This window comes from Miniopterus natalensis, chromosome 9 (assembly GCF_054644295.1).
Source record: "Miniopterus natalensis isolate mMinNat1 chromosome 9, mMinNat1.hap1, whole genome shotgun sequence".
Classification (NCBI taxonomy): Eukaryota; Metazoa; Chordata; class Mammalia; order Chiroptera; family Miniopteridae; genus Miniopterus; species Miniopterus natalensis.
Window position 1 is genome coordinate 4,248,018 of NC_142089.1, and position 15,836 is coordinate 4,263,853.

At 40.6% G+C, this 15,836-nt stretch overlaps 1 protein-coding gene across 2 annotated transcripts in view; it reads right to left on the bottom strand.

The window, feature by feature from the left end:
• VPS13D (vacuolar protein sorting 13 homolog D) overlaps positions 1-15,836 on the bottom strand; it is a 208,616-nt gene that overhangs the window by 83,737 nt on the left and 109,043 nt on the right. For both annotated transcript variants that reach the window (XM_016205659.2, XM_016205658.2), the window contains 8 exons: positions 13,442-13,550; positions 11,927-12,090; positions 10,869-10,977; positions 8,601-8,780; positions 7,868-7,984; positions 6,935-7,084; positions 1,795-1,944; positions 785-881 (listed from right to left, as the gene is read on the bottom strand). In XM_016205659.2, coding sequence (XP_016061145.2) covers positions 785-881; positions 1,795-1,944; positions 6,935-7,084; positions 7,868-7,984; positions 8,601-8,780; positions 10,869-10,977; positions 11,927-12,090; positions 13,442-13,550 — 1,076 coding nt within the window. The remainder of the gene's footprint in view (positions 1-784; positions 882-1,794; positions 1,945-6,934; positions 7,085-7,867; positions 7,985-8,600; positions 8,781-10,868; positions 10,978-11,926; positions 12,091-13,441; positions 13,551-15,836) is intronic.

The window sequence follows — 15,836 nt, forward strand, 5'->3', positions numbered from 1 at the left end:
AGGGCAAAAATATCTGGCTTGCATGTTGTGTATGTACAATGCATACACACACATCCCAGGGATTTTTTCTCTCTCTAGCCAACATGGGCAATAAACATAAATGCTTCTATCTTATCATTTCTTCAGGCTCAGCTTTTACTTTAAAGACTAAGCATGATTTTCTCTAGGCTGTACACAGTCTTGCAAAGGCCACAATGAGGAATCTAAAATAGACAGCAGCTAAATTATTTGCACAGTGCTGCTGGAAAATGTAGGTTTTTTCGATAGTTTATCTTACTCCCCTCTCTAAGGAAGAATAAAGTAAGTAAAACCTTTGTAAGGTGTAAGGAGATGAGTGTAAACAGTTAAGCAGATGAGGCAGCCAATTCTTTTTTCTTCAACTAAAACCAAAGGAACTGCCGAAGGGATTTCTGATTCTTGGCCCTGAGTCTGTTTCATAAACAAAGGTTAGGAAATGGAGAGCTTTGCTAAATAACTAACATCATTTCTGTTAGCTTAGAGTAAAGGGGTCAAAAAACACAAATCAAAGAGGAAGAGTTACTGCTTCCCAAAGGCTCAGCACCAGGCATTCCAGGACACCTCCAGGCAGCCTCCCTCACGCAGATATACCTCAACCTGTCAACAAGCAACCCTCTGAAAAACGGAAACACAAACCTTCCTAGTTCAGGCTATGATGTGGAAAGGGAGCTTGTCAGGCACCCAAAACACCTATTTTCACAAGCAGGTTAACAAATGTCATCCTTGGGCCAATTCCCAGGCACAAACCTAGGATGTCCAACATTACCTGATTCCGCTTGATCATAGCCAAAGAAACTTAGCAGCTTGAGGAGCAGCTTCTCCTCGATCTGTACCGTAAATCTCTGAGCCGTGACCATCAGATGCTGAATATAAAGAAATTCTGAGTTACAGCGGGCACCCCAGAAAAAATTCTCATTCATTATTTCTGTGCCATTAAGAAGCCCCAATGACGTGAGGTGGTTTCTTTACTCATGTGACTTTATAGTCATATTGCCAAATTATTTCTGGCCCATCTTTCTCTACACTATTACAATTAGCCAAAAATTCCAGATGTTTAGACAATCCGCAGCCCGAATGTTTGGTTCCGAGGGCACCTGGGTCTCATTAGTCAGGGTGACACTTTCAGATGCACTGTGGTGGGTGAACTTCACGATACTGTGCTCACGTGGCTGGTGGCTGGCGGCTAGTTTAAGGAGCAGCAGGTATGGGCTGGTGGATGGGAGGCTTGACCTCATGGACGCCAGTGATGAAGGACCAGAAATAGGGGGAGCAACCTTTGTCAGCTCCTACTTTGCCAGAATTTGCTGCTGTAACAGCCAGCTTGTATGTGGAGACTTCTCCAGGGAAGAGTTTATCACTTTGAACCATCTGCTTCTAGCAAATGGTGTGGGGGCTCACACAGGAGGATGTCAGTCCCAAGGAGAGACCCCTCCTATACCTCTTCCAATGGTCTTCTGGATTACCCTAGTTTACTAACATTCCTGGATCATGACTGGTCCCGATCAGTCCAGAAGATGCTATGCTTACCCACCAAGACTGCACAGACTCTGGCCTCTGTATTTTAAGAGCAACCACATGCAAGGTCATCAAACACACAACTGAGAAGTTACAGTGCTAAGAGCAGTTCCTGTCAATTCCTTTACACGATTTAACATGTCACGTGTGCCTTAACCCCTATTTAACAGACTATTTCCATCCACACCCTGGCTGCTGCTCTGACACTGGCTGAGAGAGAACGAACCAACTTCCTGGCAGAGTTCAGCCCCACCAGCCTACCTTGTAGATGTTGGTCAGTGCACTCTTACTGGGGAACTTCACGGCATTCACCTGCACGGCGGGGCCTGTCTCAGTGACCTCATTCTCATTGCTCAGGGGCGTCACGTAGAGCATGAAGGGCTGAGTGGTACCAATGAGCTGATTGTCTACCTAAGACATGAAAAAGCAGCAACATAAAACAAAATCAGACGAGTGGCTCAGTTCTCATTTTTACCTTTCACTGGGGTCTCACAATATGCAGGCCCCTCAGGAAGTGCCCTTGCCATCTGACTCTCTCAACAGCAGCTGTAAAAATATACTCTCACTGAAGACCCACAATAACAGCAGTCCAACCTTGGTGAAGGTTGGAAAGGAGTCCAGGAATGATGTTACAAAGAGACCTGTCTTGACAGCATCACAACAAAACTCTGGCAAAAAATGTCCAAATCCAGTTTTTCAGAACTCCAAAAGTTAAAGGCTTGCAACTATCCACGGATCATTTATTCCAGAAAATCAGCTAAAACTAGGAAGAACAAGCTCTGTGGCATTTTCACTTGTCACTCCCATTCGTCCTCCCAGGTCCACAGTGGCCCCAGAAACCAAGAGACCTGAAACCACGGCGAACACACAGCAGTCTGGCAGCCTGAGGAGGGGCCACGATGAGTTTGCAGCTCCCCCAAAAGCTCCAGTCCCAGCGAATCGTTGATTTTACTTATCTGGCACCTCTCCCTTTCCTGATACTATAATTTGTGCCTTCTCTTTTCTCTCCTGATCAGACTGATCTCAAAGAACCAGTTTTTTACTTAATTTTTTTCTACTGTCGTTGCTGGTTTCTATTTTGTTGATTTCTGCTGAGATCTTTATTATTTCCTTTCTTCTGCTTATTTTGGGTTTGTTGTTGGTGTTGTTTAGCAGCTGCAGCAGCATTCCACAAATTCCAATATGTTGTGTTTTCATTCTCATTCAGTTCAAAATATTTTCTAATTTTCACTTTGATTTGTTCTTTGATCTATGGGTTATTCAGAAGTGTATTATTTAGTTTCCAAATATTTGGGGGATTTTCCTAACTCCTTTCCCATTCTATCTACTTTCATTCCATTGTGATCAAAGCGCATACTGCATGTGACTTGAATCCTGAATTTGTTGAGAACTGTTCTATGGTCCAGAACGTGGTCTATCTTGGAACCATTTCATGTGCACTTGAGAATATGTTTTCTGCTGTTGCTGGGTGGAGTGTCCTATAAATGTCAATTGGGTCTAGTGGGTTGGTAGTGCTGTTCAGATTTTCTGCTTATTTGTTCTACCAATTATTCAGAGAGAGGAAATGAAATCTCCTAAAATTGTGTACTTGTCTATTTTCTTCAGTTCTATCACTTTTTGCTTCATAAATATAAATATTTATATTTATATATATAAATAATCTTTATTGATTTCAGAGAGAGGAAGGGAGAAGGAGAAAGAGAGAGAGAGAAACATCAATGATGAGAGAGTCATTGATCGGCTGCCTCCTGCATGTCCCCCACTGGGGATCGTGCCCACAACCCAGGCATGTGCCCTGACCGGGAACTGAACCGTGATCTCCTGGATCCTAGGTTGATGCTCAATCGCTAAGCCACACCAGCCGGGCTTGCTTCATATATTTTGAAGCTTGTCTAAATATTCAGGATTGTTATGCCTCTTGATTAACTGTCTCTTTCTCATTAGGAAACTACCTTCCTTACCCCTCATAATATACTTTGCTCTGTAATTTATTATGTCTGATATTAATCTAGCCATTCCTACTTTCTTATGACAAGTGTTAGCCTGGTATATCTTTTTCTATTCTTTTCTTTTAACCTTTGTGTGTCTTTATTTTTAATGTTTATTGTAAGCAGTGTATAACTGGGTCTTGCTTTTTAATCCAATCTGATAACTTCTGCCTTTTAATTGGAGGTGTTTATAGCATTTACATTTAATTAACTGATACAGTTTGGTTTGAATGAGTCAACCAGCTTCCTATTTGTTCCATCTGTTCTTTTCTGAGTTTTCCTCTTTTTCTGCCTTTTCTTGGATTAATCAAGTATTTTTTATGATTCTATTTTATCTCCTTTACTAGATTATTAGGTGTACCTCTTTCGGTGGTTGCTTCGGTATTTATGGGGTTCATCTTTAACAGCTTATGTTCAAATGACATCATACTATTTCACGTATACAAAAGTTACAATGACATAGTTCCATCTCTCCCATTCTAGACATTATGGCATTATTGTCACTCATTTTATTCTAACATGTTACAGATCCCAAAATATAGTGTTATTATTTTTGTCTAAATAGTTGATTATCTCTTAAAGAGATTTAAATAGAAAATTATCTCATGTATTTACCCCGGTACTTACCATCACTTCAGGTGCTCTTTCTTCCTTTGTGTAGATCCAGATTTCTCTCTCATACCATTTCCTTCTACCTAAATGATATCCTTTAATGTTTTCCATATTGGGGATCTGCTGGTAATGAGCTCTCTTAGCTTTTATTTGTGTAAAAGCATCTTTCATTCACCCTTGATTTTGAAAGATATACTTGCTGGGCATAGAATTCTAGGTTAACCATGTTGTAAACAGATGTGCTGTCATCCAGGCTTTGTTGTCCATTTATAGAGCACAGGCAGAGTAGATCGAGTATATTCTTAAGAGCCCTGGGACTTTCAGATAGTAAATGAGCATTGGCTTCAACTTAAAGTCACCAGCTGCATTAGCCCCTAACAAGAGAGTCAGCCTGTCCTCTGAAGCCAGACATTGACTTCAGCTCGAGCTATGAAAGTCCTAGATGGCATCTTCTTCCAAAAAAGGCTGTTTCACCTACACGGAAAGTCGTGTTGTTGAGTGTAGCCACCTTCATTAATCATCTTAGCTAGATCTGGATAACATGCTGCAGCTTCTATATCAGCACTTGTTGCTTCACTCGTACTCCTTTGTTATAGAAATGGCTTCTCTCCTTAAACCTCATAAGCCAACCTCTGCTAGCTTCCAACTTACCTTCTGCAGCTTCCTCACCTCTCAGCCTCCATAGAATTGAAAAGAGTTAGGGCCTCGCTCTGGATTAGGCCCTGGCTTAAGGGAATGTTGTGGCTGATTTAATTTTTTTACCCCATATTTAAAACTTTCTCCACATCAACATAAGGCTGCTTTGCTTTCTTATCATTCATGTGTTCACTGGAGTACCCTTTTAATTTCCTTCAGGACCTTTTTTTGCGTTCACCACTTGGCTAACTGGTGCAAAAGGCCTAGTTTTCGGCCTGTCTTGGCTTTTGGCATGCCTTCCTCACTAAGCTTGACCATTTGATTTAAAGTGAGAGATATGCAACTCTTCCTTCACTTGAACACTTAGAGGCCATTGTAGGGTTATCAACTGGCCTAATTTCAAGTGTGTCTAAGGGAATAGGGAGGACTCAAAAGAAGACGAGGAAATGGCCATTTGGCTGAAAAGTCAGAACACACACACGACTTATCAATTAAGTAGGCATTCTTGCATGGGAGTGGTTCAGGGCTCCCCAAAATCATTACAATACTAACATCAAGGAACACTGATCACAGATCACCATAACAAATATAACAATAATGAAAAAGTTTGGAATATGGTGAGAATGATCAAAATGTGACACAGAGACACAAAGTGAGCAGATGCTGTTTTTAAAAATGGCACTGATAGACTCACTCAACACAGGGTTGCCACAAACCCTCAATCTGTAAAAACACAGTATCTGTGAAGCATAATAAAGTAAAGCACAATAAAATGAGGTATGTCTGTATTTTTCTCTGGTTATTTAAATTCAGACAGTTTCTATTGCTATGTCTTCAAGTTCACTAATCTTTTTTTCTGCAATATGTCATCTGCTATTAATCAAACCCAGTGTATTTTTCATTACATTTTAATCTCTAGAAGTTTGAGTTTTTTAATATCTTCCATGTCTCTACTTAACTTTTTAAACATGTAGAATACAGTTATCACAACAGTTTTAACGTCCTCTGAAACTTCTAACATCTGTGTTAGCTCTGGGTCCATTTCAACTGATTATTCTTCTGATTATATATTGTGTTTTCCGGCCCCTTTGCACACCTGGTACTTTTTGATAGGATGCCAGATATTGTGAATTACACTTTGGGTGCTGAATATTTTTGTTTCCCATTACATCTTTGTTCAGGATGCAGTGGAGTTACTTGGAAACAAATCTATCCTTTCAGACCTTCCTTTTATGATTTGTTAAGTAGGTCTGGAACAGTGCTCAGCTCAGGGCTAATCGGAGCTCAGCATGAAAGCTAGACTTTCAGGAGGACTTTTCCCAGGGTCCACTCTGGGTGGGGGGTCGAAGCACCAGCTCCAGCAGTGGGGGCAGCAGGTGCTTCTCCCGAGGTCCTTTCAGATGGTTCCAGTGGCAGCTTCCTCACACGCAGCACTGATTTGCCCTCTGCTAGACACTCGCAGGGCCCCTCTGTAGAGCTCCTGTATTTTCTTTCTGTGAAGCACAATCCTCCCAAGTATGCTGTCCTATGAACTCTAGCTGCCTTGGCGCCAGGACTCCAGCTCTGCTTATTCACTCACCCCCTCCAGTTCTCCCCTCCCAGTGCCATGGCCTGAACACCTTCTCAGGAAGCTAGGGCCGTTGCAGGGCTCGCCTCTTGTTTCCCACCTCTCATGGGTCACTGTCTTTTGTTGCCTGATGTCTAGTGTCTTAGACCTGCTGTCTCCTTGTTTTATCTGGATTTTGGGGATGTTTCAGGTAGGAGAGTAAATCTGATTCCTGTCACCACATGTTGGCCAGAAGCACAAGTCCAGTTCCCTTGTTTTTTCATCCTGTGATGAACTTCGATTCCTCTACATGATGGTTAGATGATTTCCTATTGTTTCTAATACTGGCAAGATGGGGAACCATGGGTTCCTCCATGCTACCTTGACTAAGTTATCTAAGTTACTATGGACTAGCTACTATATTCAGAATTCTGCTATACAGAAAAATTAGTGACACAAATATAGGTAGAAATAATTACTTTCATAGAATGACTTTTTGAAGGCCACAACAAGATACTTCTGCCAAAGCATTGAAGTTTTTAGGACACCAAACACTGGATTTGGCTGAGTGTTCACCAGAACACAAGATAAACACATTCTAAACTCCCTTGCCCCTTACCTGTACATCTTGTATGCTGAGTTCAAGCATATGACTGGTTGCCAGCTGTGTATAGTGCACATTGATTCCTGTAAGACTTGCAAAGACCAATTCTTCTGGGACTTTATTAATTAAGGACAACCCAATTCCACCTTCTAACTTCACAAGCACCTGAAAGGAAACCAAAATATGGCACACTGATAGTTTAAAGCAGAGCTCAAGGTAGCCAAGAGAAAATAAGGAAGGAAATAATTTAAATCCCTCTAGTTTACCTCTGAGCAGAGTAAAACCACTTAGAAGAGCCGTATTATTTACCTTGGTGCCTCTGATTCCATTGCCTCCCCCCAGCCAGAGCTCTAGGGTGATGTGATAATGCCTCCCTTGGAGCACTGGTAACATTTTGCATTTCATTACAGGAAAGTAATGATTTGACAATCTTTCTCCCTATTTGGGATGCAAGTTCTTAATAAGTTATTCACTGAATGACCATAACGTCCAACACAGTGCTTTACATCTAGGTGTTTGATTTTTAAAAATCATTGAATAGATATCGAATAACTGTGCTTTTTCATGTTTGTCTCATGTTCTTTTCAAACTTTTCACTTTCTTCCCAACACGCAAACAGGGAGAAGGAAAGGAAGATGTCAGAATTAAGTGGGGCCAAAAAGAAGTCTATATTATTTATTTTCCACCTTCGTTCCTGTCTAAATTCAAATAGTTTAGCTTTGTTCACTGTCACCTTAATTTAGCAACATTTGTCACATTGTGATTCGACATTAGCTGTCATTTAACTAACACTCACACATTCATGTTGTGATAACATTAAACACTGAAGCCAACACCTATGTTTAGAATTCACAGAGGGTAGGAAGAAAAGAGGCCTAACTGAGAACACCCCAGAGCAAAACTAACCAAATTTATGAAAGAAGTGAATTTGCAATATTTAAAACTTACTTCCAATTCCTGCTCTGTGCCTGGGTTCTTTAATTTCTGTAGCTCTTGTTCAGTAACAGGAAGTTCATCCACTTCATACAATGAACGGTCACTTTTCCGTTGGGAGAAATCTGTTATCTGAGGTCAAATAAAACAGTGTCCTATGAGAGGGCTCACACTTACACAGCGAAACCTGTTCCATAGCCATTGTGTTGGTCAAAACTCACTCTATGCTCAATAATCCCATGGAAGTTAATGGTTTCCAAAGCACTGCTGAGGTAAGATTTATGAAACAGTGCAGCAAACTTGTTTGCAGGTCTACATGACAAACGCTGAGCTGTAGACCCTGAAAGCCTCTCCTATTGGGTTAGGCATCCATAGGTGATCTAGGATTACAGCTCAAGTGTAAACATGCAAACCTCAGTTCCACTTTGCCTCAAATGATGGTTTTTAAAGAGGTATTATGGATTATGATGCACTACCCCAGAAAGTCCCGTTACACTGCATTATCTTCAATTGTTAACTTTATATTTTATATCATCTTATACTTCATATATCATCTTGTATTTACTTCAACTTTAATTCTTCCAACAACTTTGTGAGGTAGGTCTCATCCTCACTTTATAAATGAAGTCACTGTATCTTCATATCCAGCATAAATAATTCGTTCAATAAGTGTTTGTTGAATGACTAACCACTGGAGGGCGGAGCCCAATGAGGTTCTTTCATGTCAGTTTTTAAGATGAATTATCACCTGGAGTGCTCTAGTTGGTCCATCTGGGATGACTCTGATGGATAACATTCCAGAACCAGGCCTCATTTTTTGATTGATAAATTGTTGCTCAGGTGGAACTGGTCCTAAAAGCTCCATGGAAGTGTCAGGACCAAGAACAACTTCAGCTCCATCAAACAAACCAGAAAGCCCTCCTTTGGCCTGAAAGGGAGTAAAGACGTGCAAGAAAAGACGAAAGTGAAGGCACTGACTGTGCCAATTTAACATGTCATTTCAAACAAGTTACAAAATTTAAATTCTCTTTTGAAGGGTCATGGTCAATGTAGGGCAAAGCACTGCCTATGTTTTTCAACATTACAGATGATATAAAACAGTAGAATTACTTGGGCAAGATGGAAAGTTAAGCTGCATGAGTTGAGGGAATTCTGGGTAAAGGAATTCCATGAATAGAGCATTTTGGTTTAGTAATAACTTCTAATCATTAAAAACTAGCTTTTAAAAAGGCACCAAAAGCCCTGTTTCTCTGAGAATTCTCGTTAGGGTTTGTTTAAGAATCTGAAACAATCTGAAAATAAAGCAATTATCACTATCACTCAGCTTTCCAGTGAGAAGCTCATTCTAGAGCTGAGAACCAACCCACACAGGCCTATGGCTGAACAATCAACCCAAATAGTCAAAAGACAGTGCTCCCTCTGAAACAGAAGACTGGGGTGTCATCTGATGCCCCGTTACTCAGGCCTCTGCAGAACAGCACCTTCTGCCTCAAGTGAAACGGAACCTACAGGGTGATGCCTATGGGAGAGCAAACAAAGGGCGAGAGGAGACGATGGCTGGTCTCTGGATCCTCTTGGTTAATTTTTAAGTACTGAGTACTGAAAAGGATACTTTGCACTGGGTTTATAGGGCAGACTTCAACACGGAGAAAGCTTTCATGACTGTTGTAAGTTTACAAAGAAAGTGCACGCACAGCTCTATAAGGGCGGTGTCAGAAAACGTCAAAATGCCTACAATTACTTAATTCAGAATAATACGATTGAAACAAGCTTATTTCTCTTCCCAAAACACACTCTGCTCTGCTGAATATTGTTATTATAGGGTCACTCACAACCAGAGAAATGATAAAATAGATTCAAGAAACAACAAACACCAAAAGGGGTTTTGGGGGGGAAATGCTCTAAGAGAATTGGAATTACATGGGCTGTAGAAACAAACCAGAAGTAAAGTCAGGGTCAGATTCAGAACCCAACAATTATAACAAACCCTCGTTTGCCTCTAGAAGTCTGAATTGTGTTGCTAATTGAAAAATCACAAATCCATTCCAGATGTGTGCTTCATATAAGTAAGCAGCTTGTCTTTGATGAAAAAAGCTAAGGGCAATAGAGATAAAGAAAATAAATCTCCCCAAATGGCACTCAGAGGCTCCTTCCAGCTCTGCTCACTACCCTGGAGAACAGTCTCCCGTTAGGGGAGGAGAGCTTGCTTTCCCCCAGGAACAAACACACAAAGAGGTCCCTGGCCAGGGCCTAACGTTCTAGTGTTTACCTAATGGGTAAAACCCCAGGCTGAGGCTGAACTGCATGCACAGTCACGCATGTTGTTCTGCTAATGCCCAAACTCCAAGACACCTTCCTATCTCAGATCCATGGTCTCATTCCTGCCTGAAGCTAGAGAGCAGAAAATCCAAACTCTTGGTAATTTTCCAAACATATCTGCTTATAAAGTACTCTGGAGTTCATCGTAGGTAGACTGGCTGAGTAGAGGACAGGGGAAACTGACCACAATGATCTTCACTCTGACATTTGCTAGAACAATTAAACGCTTATTTGGGCACCACTAAGAATACAGAAATAAACAGAATCAAGAGCCCATTGTGATTACTCACCATCTCTAAGAACGCTTTACAAAAGACTCTTGCAGCTATTATATTAGCTTCATGGGTCTCTAATCTATCTCACTTACGGTGGGCTTTTTTAGTGGACATTTTTCCTTCCTTCTTAAAATTACATAAGTAATTTATGTCAAAGAAAAAATCCAAATAAGCTGATTAAAAAAATCCCATCACTCAGAGGCAACCATTCCTCATACATTTCTTATATATCACCTTCAAGAACATTCCCATATAAATACACACAAGTTTCTTGACTTTCCTGGTAGAATGAGATAATACATATTTGCTCTGCATTAGTTCTCTCCATTTAACAACATGTCATGTATATCCTCATTGAGACTTTGTTTCTAAGAAGGCTGAGCCACTGTTTGCTGCCACCGAGGATGTCACAACCTACAGACCTGGACAACAAGCCCGTGTAACCCGCAGGTCAGTTTTCCCTCACGGAAACTCCACGTCTGAGTTGTGCTCCGCCTGCGATCAGGCTTCCTGAGCATCAGCGGCTCATACCTGGGATGAAGGAAAATATGGTGAGTTCTCCGAGTCACACAGTTTGGGTCTGAACAGAACACCAGAGTCATGGTTTACTCTTCATCTTCCAATATCCTCTACCCTTAAAACTGACGGGCAGTTAGCTTGAACCCTGTGGCAGCTGGGCATCTCTTAATGGGGAAAGAGGAGTGAAACAAAATGGAAAGCGACAAAAAGGAGGGCACAGAGCAATAGTACTATTTGAAGTCTTCATTATATATTATATTTATATAAAGTACTCATTACTTACATATATAATAACATAGGTTCTTACATTCTCACAAGGACTAGCTTCCATACAGTATAAGAAGGGTTGTCAAATACATTTTAAAATATTTTCAATAGTCTTTGTTCTGTTTTATTTCCAAATACATTTATTTGTATTGGGCTTTAACTTACAAGTCATCTAAAGTCATTCTGGAAGCAAATAAGGTATTAACTGAAAACAAATACACTGATTTCACGGGGAAACTGAAGCACGGGTCACTAAAATAACTCATTCAAAGTTAAAGAGCTGATCTGCACCCAAGGAGTTAGCCACAAAAATGTACTTCATTATTCTTTAAATAATTTATTTTGTCTTTCATAAGATTTAACAAAAATTTTTAAAGATTTTTTAAAAGAAACTGTTCATTTCTAGGGAGTAATGGTGGATGGAAGTTTGGGTGAAAGAAACATTTGCTTTTCACAAATATCCTTATTGTTTGAATTTTAAACATCTCCATGGGCATTTCCATAATAGCTTAAAAAAAAATAAAGGCCCAATGCTCATATTAGGGAATGCAGCAGGTTTCTGTCAACTGAGGAAAACGACAAATATAAAAATACAAATTCCTACTTCATTTACAGACTCTTGCCTTTGGGTATCGATTTCCTGAGTCTGAATTTGAAAGCAATGAACTTGACTGACAAACTGCCCAGAAAATACCTGTTGTCGGTTACCGCAGCAAGCCCGGCGATGTCTAGGATGGCAGCGCCCTCGGAGGAGCGAGCTGCAGAGGGCTTATTGGGGTTGTGAGGCACTGAAGAGCCCTCGTGGGCCAGCATGCCTGTTCCAGTCATCCTCCACAGCTGAGAACGCTTCCCTGGTTCCTGCGGGCAGACATGGAGAGAGCCGTCATGTGCAGCCACAGCTCCCCATAGGGGCTCAGTAAGTTCTCAAGCAGGAACTACACTGAAAGACGTTGTCCACATGACATAAAGGCTGAATTCAAACTCTACTGCTGCTAATCCCTAGTTGCACTTAGGATGAAACAGGCTAAACTCCTGAACCAACAACCAAAAATTATAAATAATGTAAATTTAAACATTATTTTCTTAGCAAACTAGTCAGGTAAAGTGTAGTCTAATCACCTCCACTGGCTACAATGCTGAGTGAATGCCATTCCAAATGGTGGCCCTTGGGTGCCCTTACTTTAAAGAGTGATCCAGTTATACAAGGTGTATGTGATAATCTCAGTATTTGATCACTGGTGACCCTCATAATTGACCGACAACCAGAATTTACCAGGAATCTCCTCCCCCCCAGTATTTACAATGAAAGTATACTATATGGATAGCTTCCAATGTAGAAGTCGACTATATTCAAAGGTTATACTAAGTTGATTGCTGTTAATTCTAAATATTTTCTCCCTGGAAATTTTTGTTGTTAATCCATTGATTTTTAGAGGGAGGGAGGGAGGGAGGGAGGGAGGGAGGGGGGGAGGGAGGGAGGGAGGGAGGGAGGGAGGGAGGGAGGGAGGGAGGGAGGGAGGGAGGGAGGGAGGGAGGGAAACACTGATCAGTTGCCTCCCATACACACCCCGACTGGGGATTGAACATGCAACCTAAGTATGTGCCCCAAACAGAAATCTAACCAGAAGCCTTTCGGTACACAGGACAGAGCTCCAGCCAACTGAGCCCCCGGCCAGCTCCCCTCTCTTAAAGTGACTCCTGCACCTGTTCTGAAACGCCTTTCATTTTGAAGGTTGAACTATTTATTACCAGTCCTCCATCATTTGTAACCTTTCACTTTATATCTAGGTCTATTAGCATCAACATCTCCCTAAACTGAATTGAAAAGAATATCAGCATAAAAAGGTAAAAATTGTCAGTTTGACCATTTTTCCATTTGGTTTAGGAAAAAGTAGATTAGGGGAATATTACGTCAGAAAAATAGAGCAATGAAAATGTCACTGCAAATTTAAAAAAAAAAGTAAGTTCAAGAATTAAGTTTTCCAAAAAGGTCACTAAAGATGGCAAGGGCTTGGAACTCCGAGCGCAAGTATCAGGGAAATGGGAAGAAATGAACTAGACCAAGGCTCCCATGTCCCCACCTGAGCAAGTCATTCAGCCCAAGTCTCCATTTCCTCAGCCGTAAAATGAGGGGCTGGACTAGAGGACCTGAGTTTCTTCCAGCACTAAAAATCTTTTATTCTAAACTCCAGATCCTAAGCTCTCTTACCTTCTTCTTTAAAATGACTCTTTGTGTCTTTGGCGAGACATCTAAGACGAGCTCTGCACAGGTAACAGCCTTGTTGGAAGCCACAGGCCTTCCTGTCCCCTCCTGTAAACTAGAATTTTAAAAAATTATAATATATACACTCATACACATATATATGTATATATATATATATATATATATATACTCAGACACGTATTTAGTACTCATAAGCAAATGCCTAAAACCTCCATTATAAGGAAAGAGTTCTTTTTAAATCATAGAAAAGGTCTGACTCGAGTTGCAGAATTATCAAGGTTGTGAGGTTTTCCTGTACAATTCAAAGATTCATTTGTCAGAAGACATACTCTGACATTTCCCCTCTCCTAACAATTTTAGTGGCTTAAAACTCAGGATGACTATATATCTTTGGAGACCAAAGAACAAAAAACTTAAGCCAGGCATTCCAAGGGTCCAAGAGTTAACTCTACTCTTTGCCAGGCAGAAGACCAGCATCACTACATCCCCAAGTCTCAGCAAGAAACCAGAAGTCCCTCTGGGGTGAAAGGAAATGAAGGGTTCACAATCACCTTCCTGCAATTCAACCCTCTTACGTTTTCCTGTGGCGTAAGAATCCTAAGCTTTATGGATATTGAAGCCCAGCTACACTTTGGGGTATTTCATATGAGACTCTATTTAGATTATTCTCCTGTTCTCATTAATCTCTTCATCAAAAAAAGGGACTGATAAATTCAAAGTTAAAAACTAGTTTTCATGACACCAAAAGCACAAGTAACAAAAAAATAGGTAAATTAGATTTCAACAAAATTAAAAACTTTTGTCCTTCAAAGGATACCATCAAGAAAGCAAAATGACAACGCACAGAATAGTAGAAGATATTTGCTAATCATATATCTGGTATGGATGTGTATCCTTTTATATAAGGAATGGTTAAAATTTAACAATGAAAAGGCAAAAAGGCAAATTTTTAAATGGGTAAAGGGCTTGAATAGGCATTTCTCCAAAGACATATAAATGGCCAGTAAGCACGTGAAAAGATCCTCAGCACCATTAGTTATTAAGGAAACACAAATCACAACCATAAGGAGATACCACTATACACCCAGTAAGATGGCTACAATAAAAAAAAAGAAAAAGAGAAACAGAAAATAACCAGCTGCTTCAGCTAAGAAGGAACTGGAACCCTTGTACCCAGCTGTAGGAATGTAAAATGGTTCAGCTCCTATGGAAAACAGTATAGCAGGTCCTCAAAAACTTACATATAGAATTACCATAGAACCCAGCAAGTCCATTTCTAGGTATATATACAAAAGACTGAAAAACAAGTACTTAAACAAATACAAGTATCGGCACATGGATCGTGGCGCTGTCCACAATTCCAAAAGGCAGAGATAACACAAATGTCCAGCAATGAATGAATGGACAAGCGAAATGCCGTACGTCCACACAACGGACTATCATTCAGCGGTAACAGGAATGAAATACGGATACATGCTACAGTGAACCTTGGAAATATTACGCGACGTGAAAGCCGCCAGACACAAAAGGTCACCTATTTTATGATTCAAATGATATGAAATACTTGGAATAGATAAATCCTTAGAGACAGAAAACAGACTGGTGGTTGCCAGGGGCTGGGAGAAGAGGGTAAGAGGAGCATGCTTAATGGCGCTGGGGTTTCTTTTTAGGGTGGTGGAAATGCTTTGGAACTAGATAAAGATTGCGCAACATCATGAATGCACTAAAGCGCCACTGAATTGTTCACTTTAAAATGGTTACTTTTATGTTACGTGACTTCCACCACAATTTAAAATAAAATACAACAAAACAAAACTAGTGTTCTCCCCCACCATTAGTTCTCTTCTAAAGCGCCAAGAAACAGTATTTCATATGCTCCAACCTCTCAGTACACCAAGATTCCCAGGAGCTTGTCTTTTATCTGCTCCGTAAATGCTCAGCCCATTAAACTCATAATCCTCCCTTAGATTCTCAGTCAAAGAGCTTACTAACTGCTGGAATTTAACATAAGAACATCAAGGGAAAAGCATGATCAGGACCAGATTAAGAACTTGTTTTTCAGGCACTAAAACCTTAAGTGTGCCTCACTGTGGGTTGTCTTACTCTTTAAAATGAAACAAACAAACACGACGGACTGAATTATAACAAGATAAGCATCCCAGCACGACTGGCACTGGAGAACTGCAACAAACAAGGAAAGCTAAGCCAGGTGCCTTGAGGCGCATCCCTGTGAAATCCGGGCTCTAGGTGGGCGAGAGCTACCATACAGACCAGGAGATTATTTTATGGGCATTGGGAACATACAAAAATAAGCAAAATTATCCAGAACGTTTTGGAAAGGACCATGACTTTACATGCCATTCATCCAGTGGTTTATATC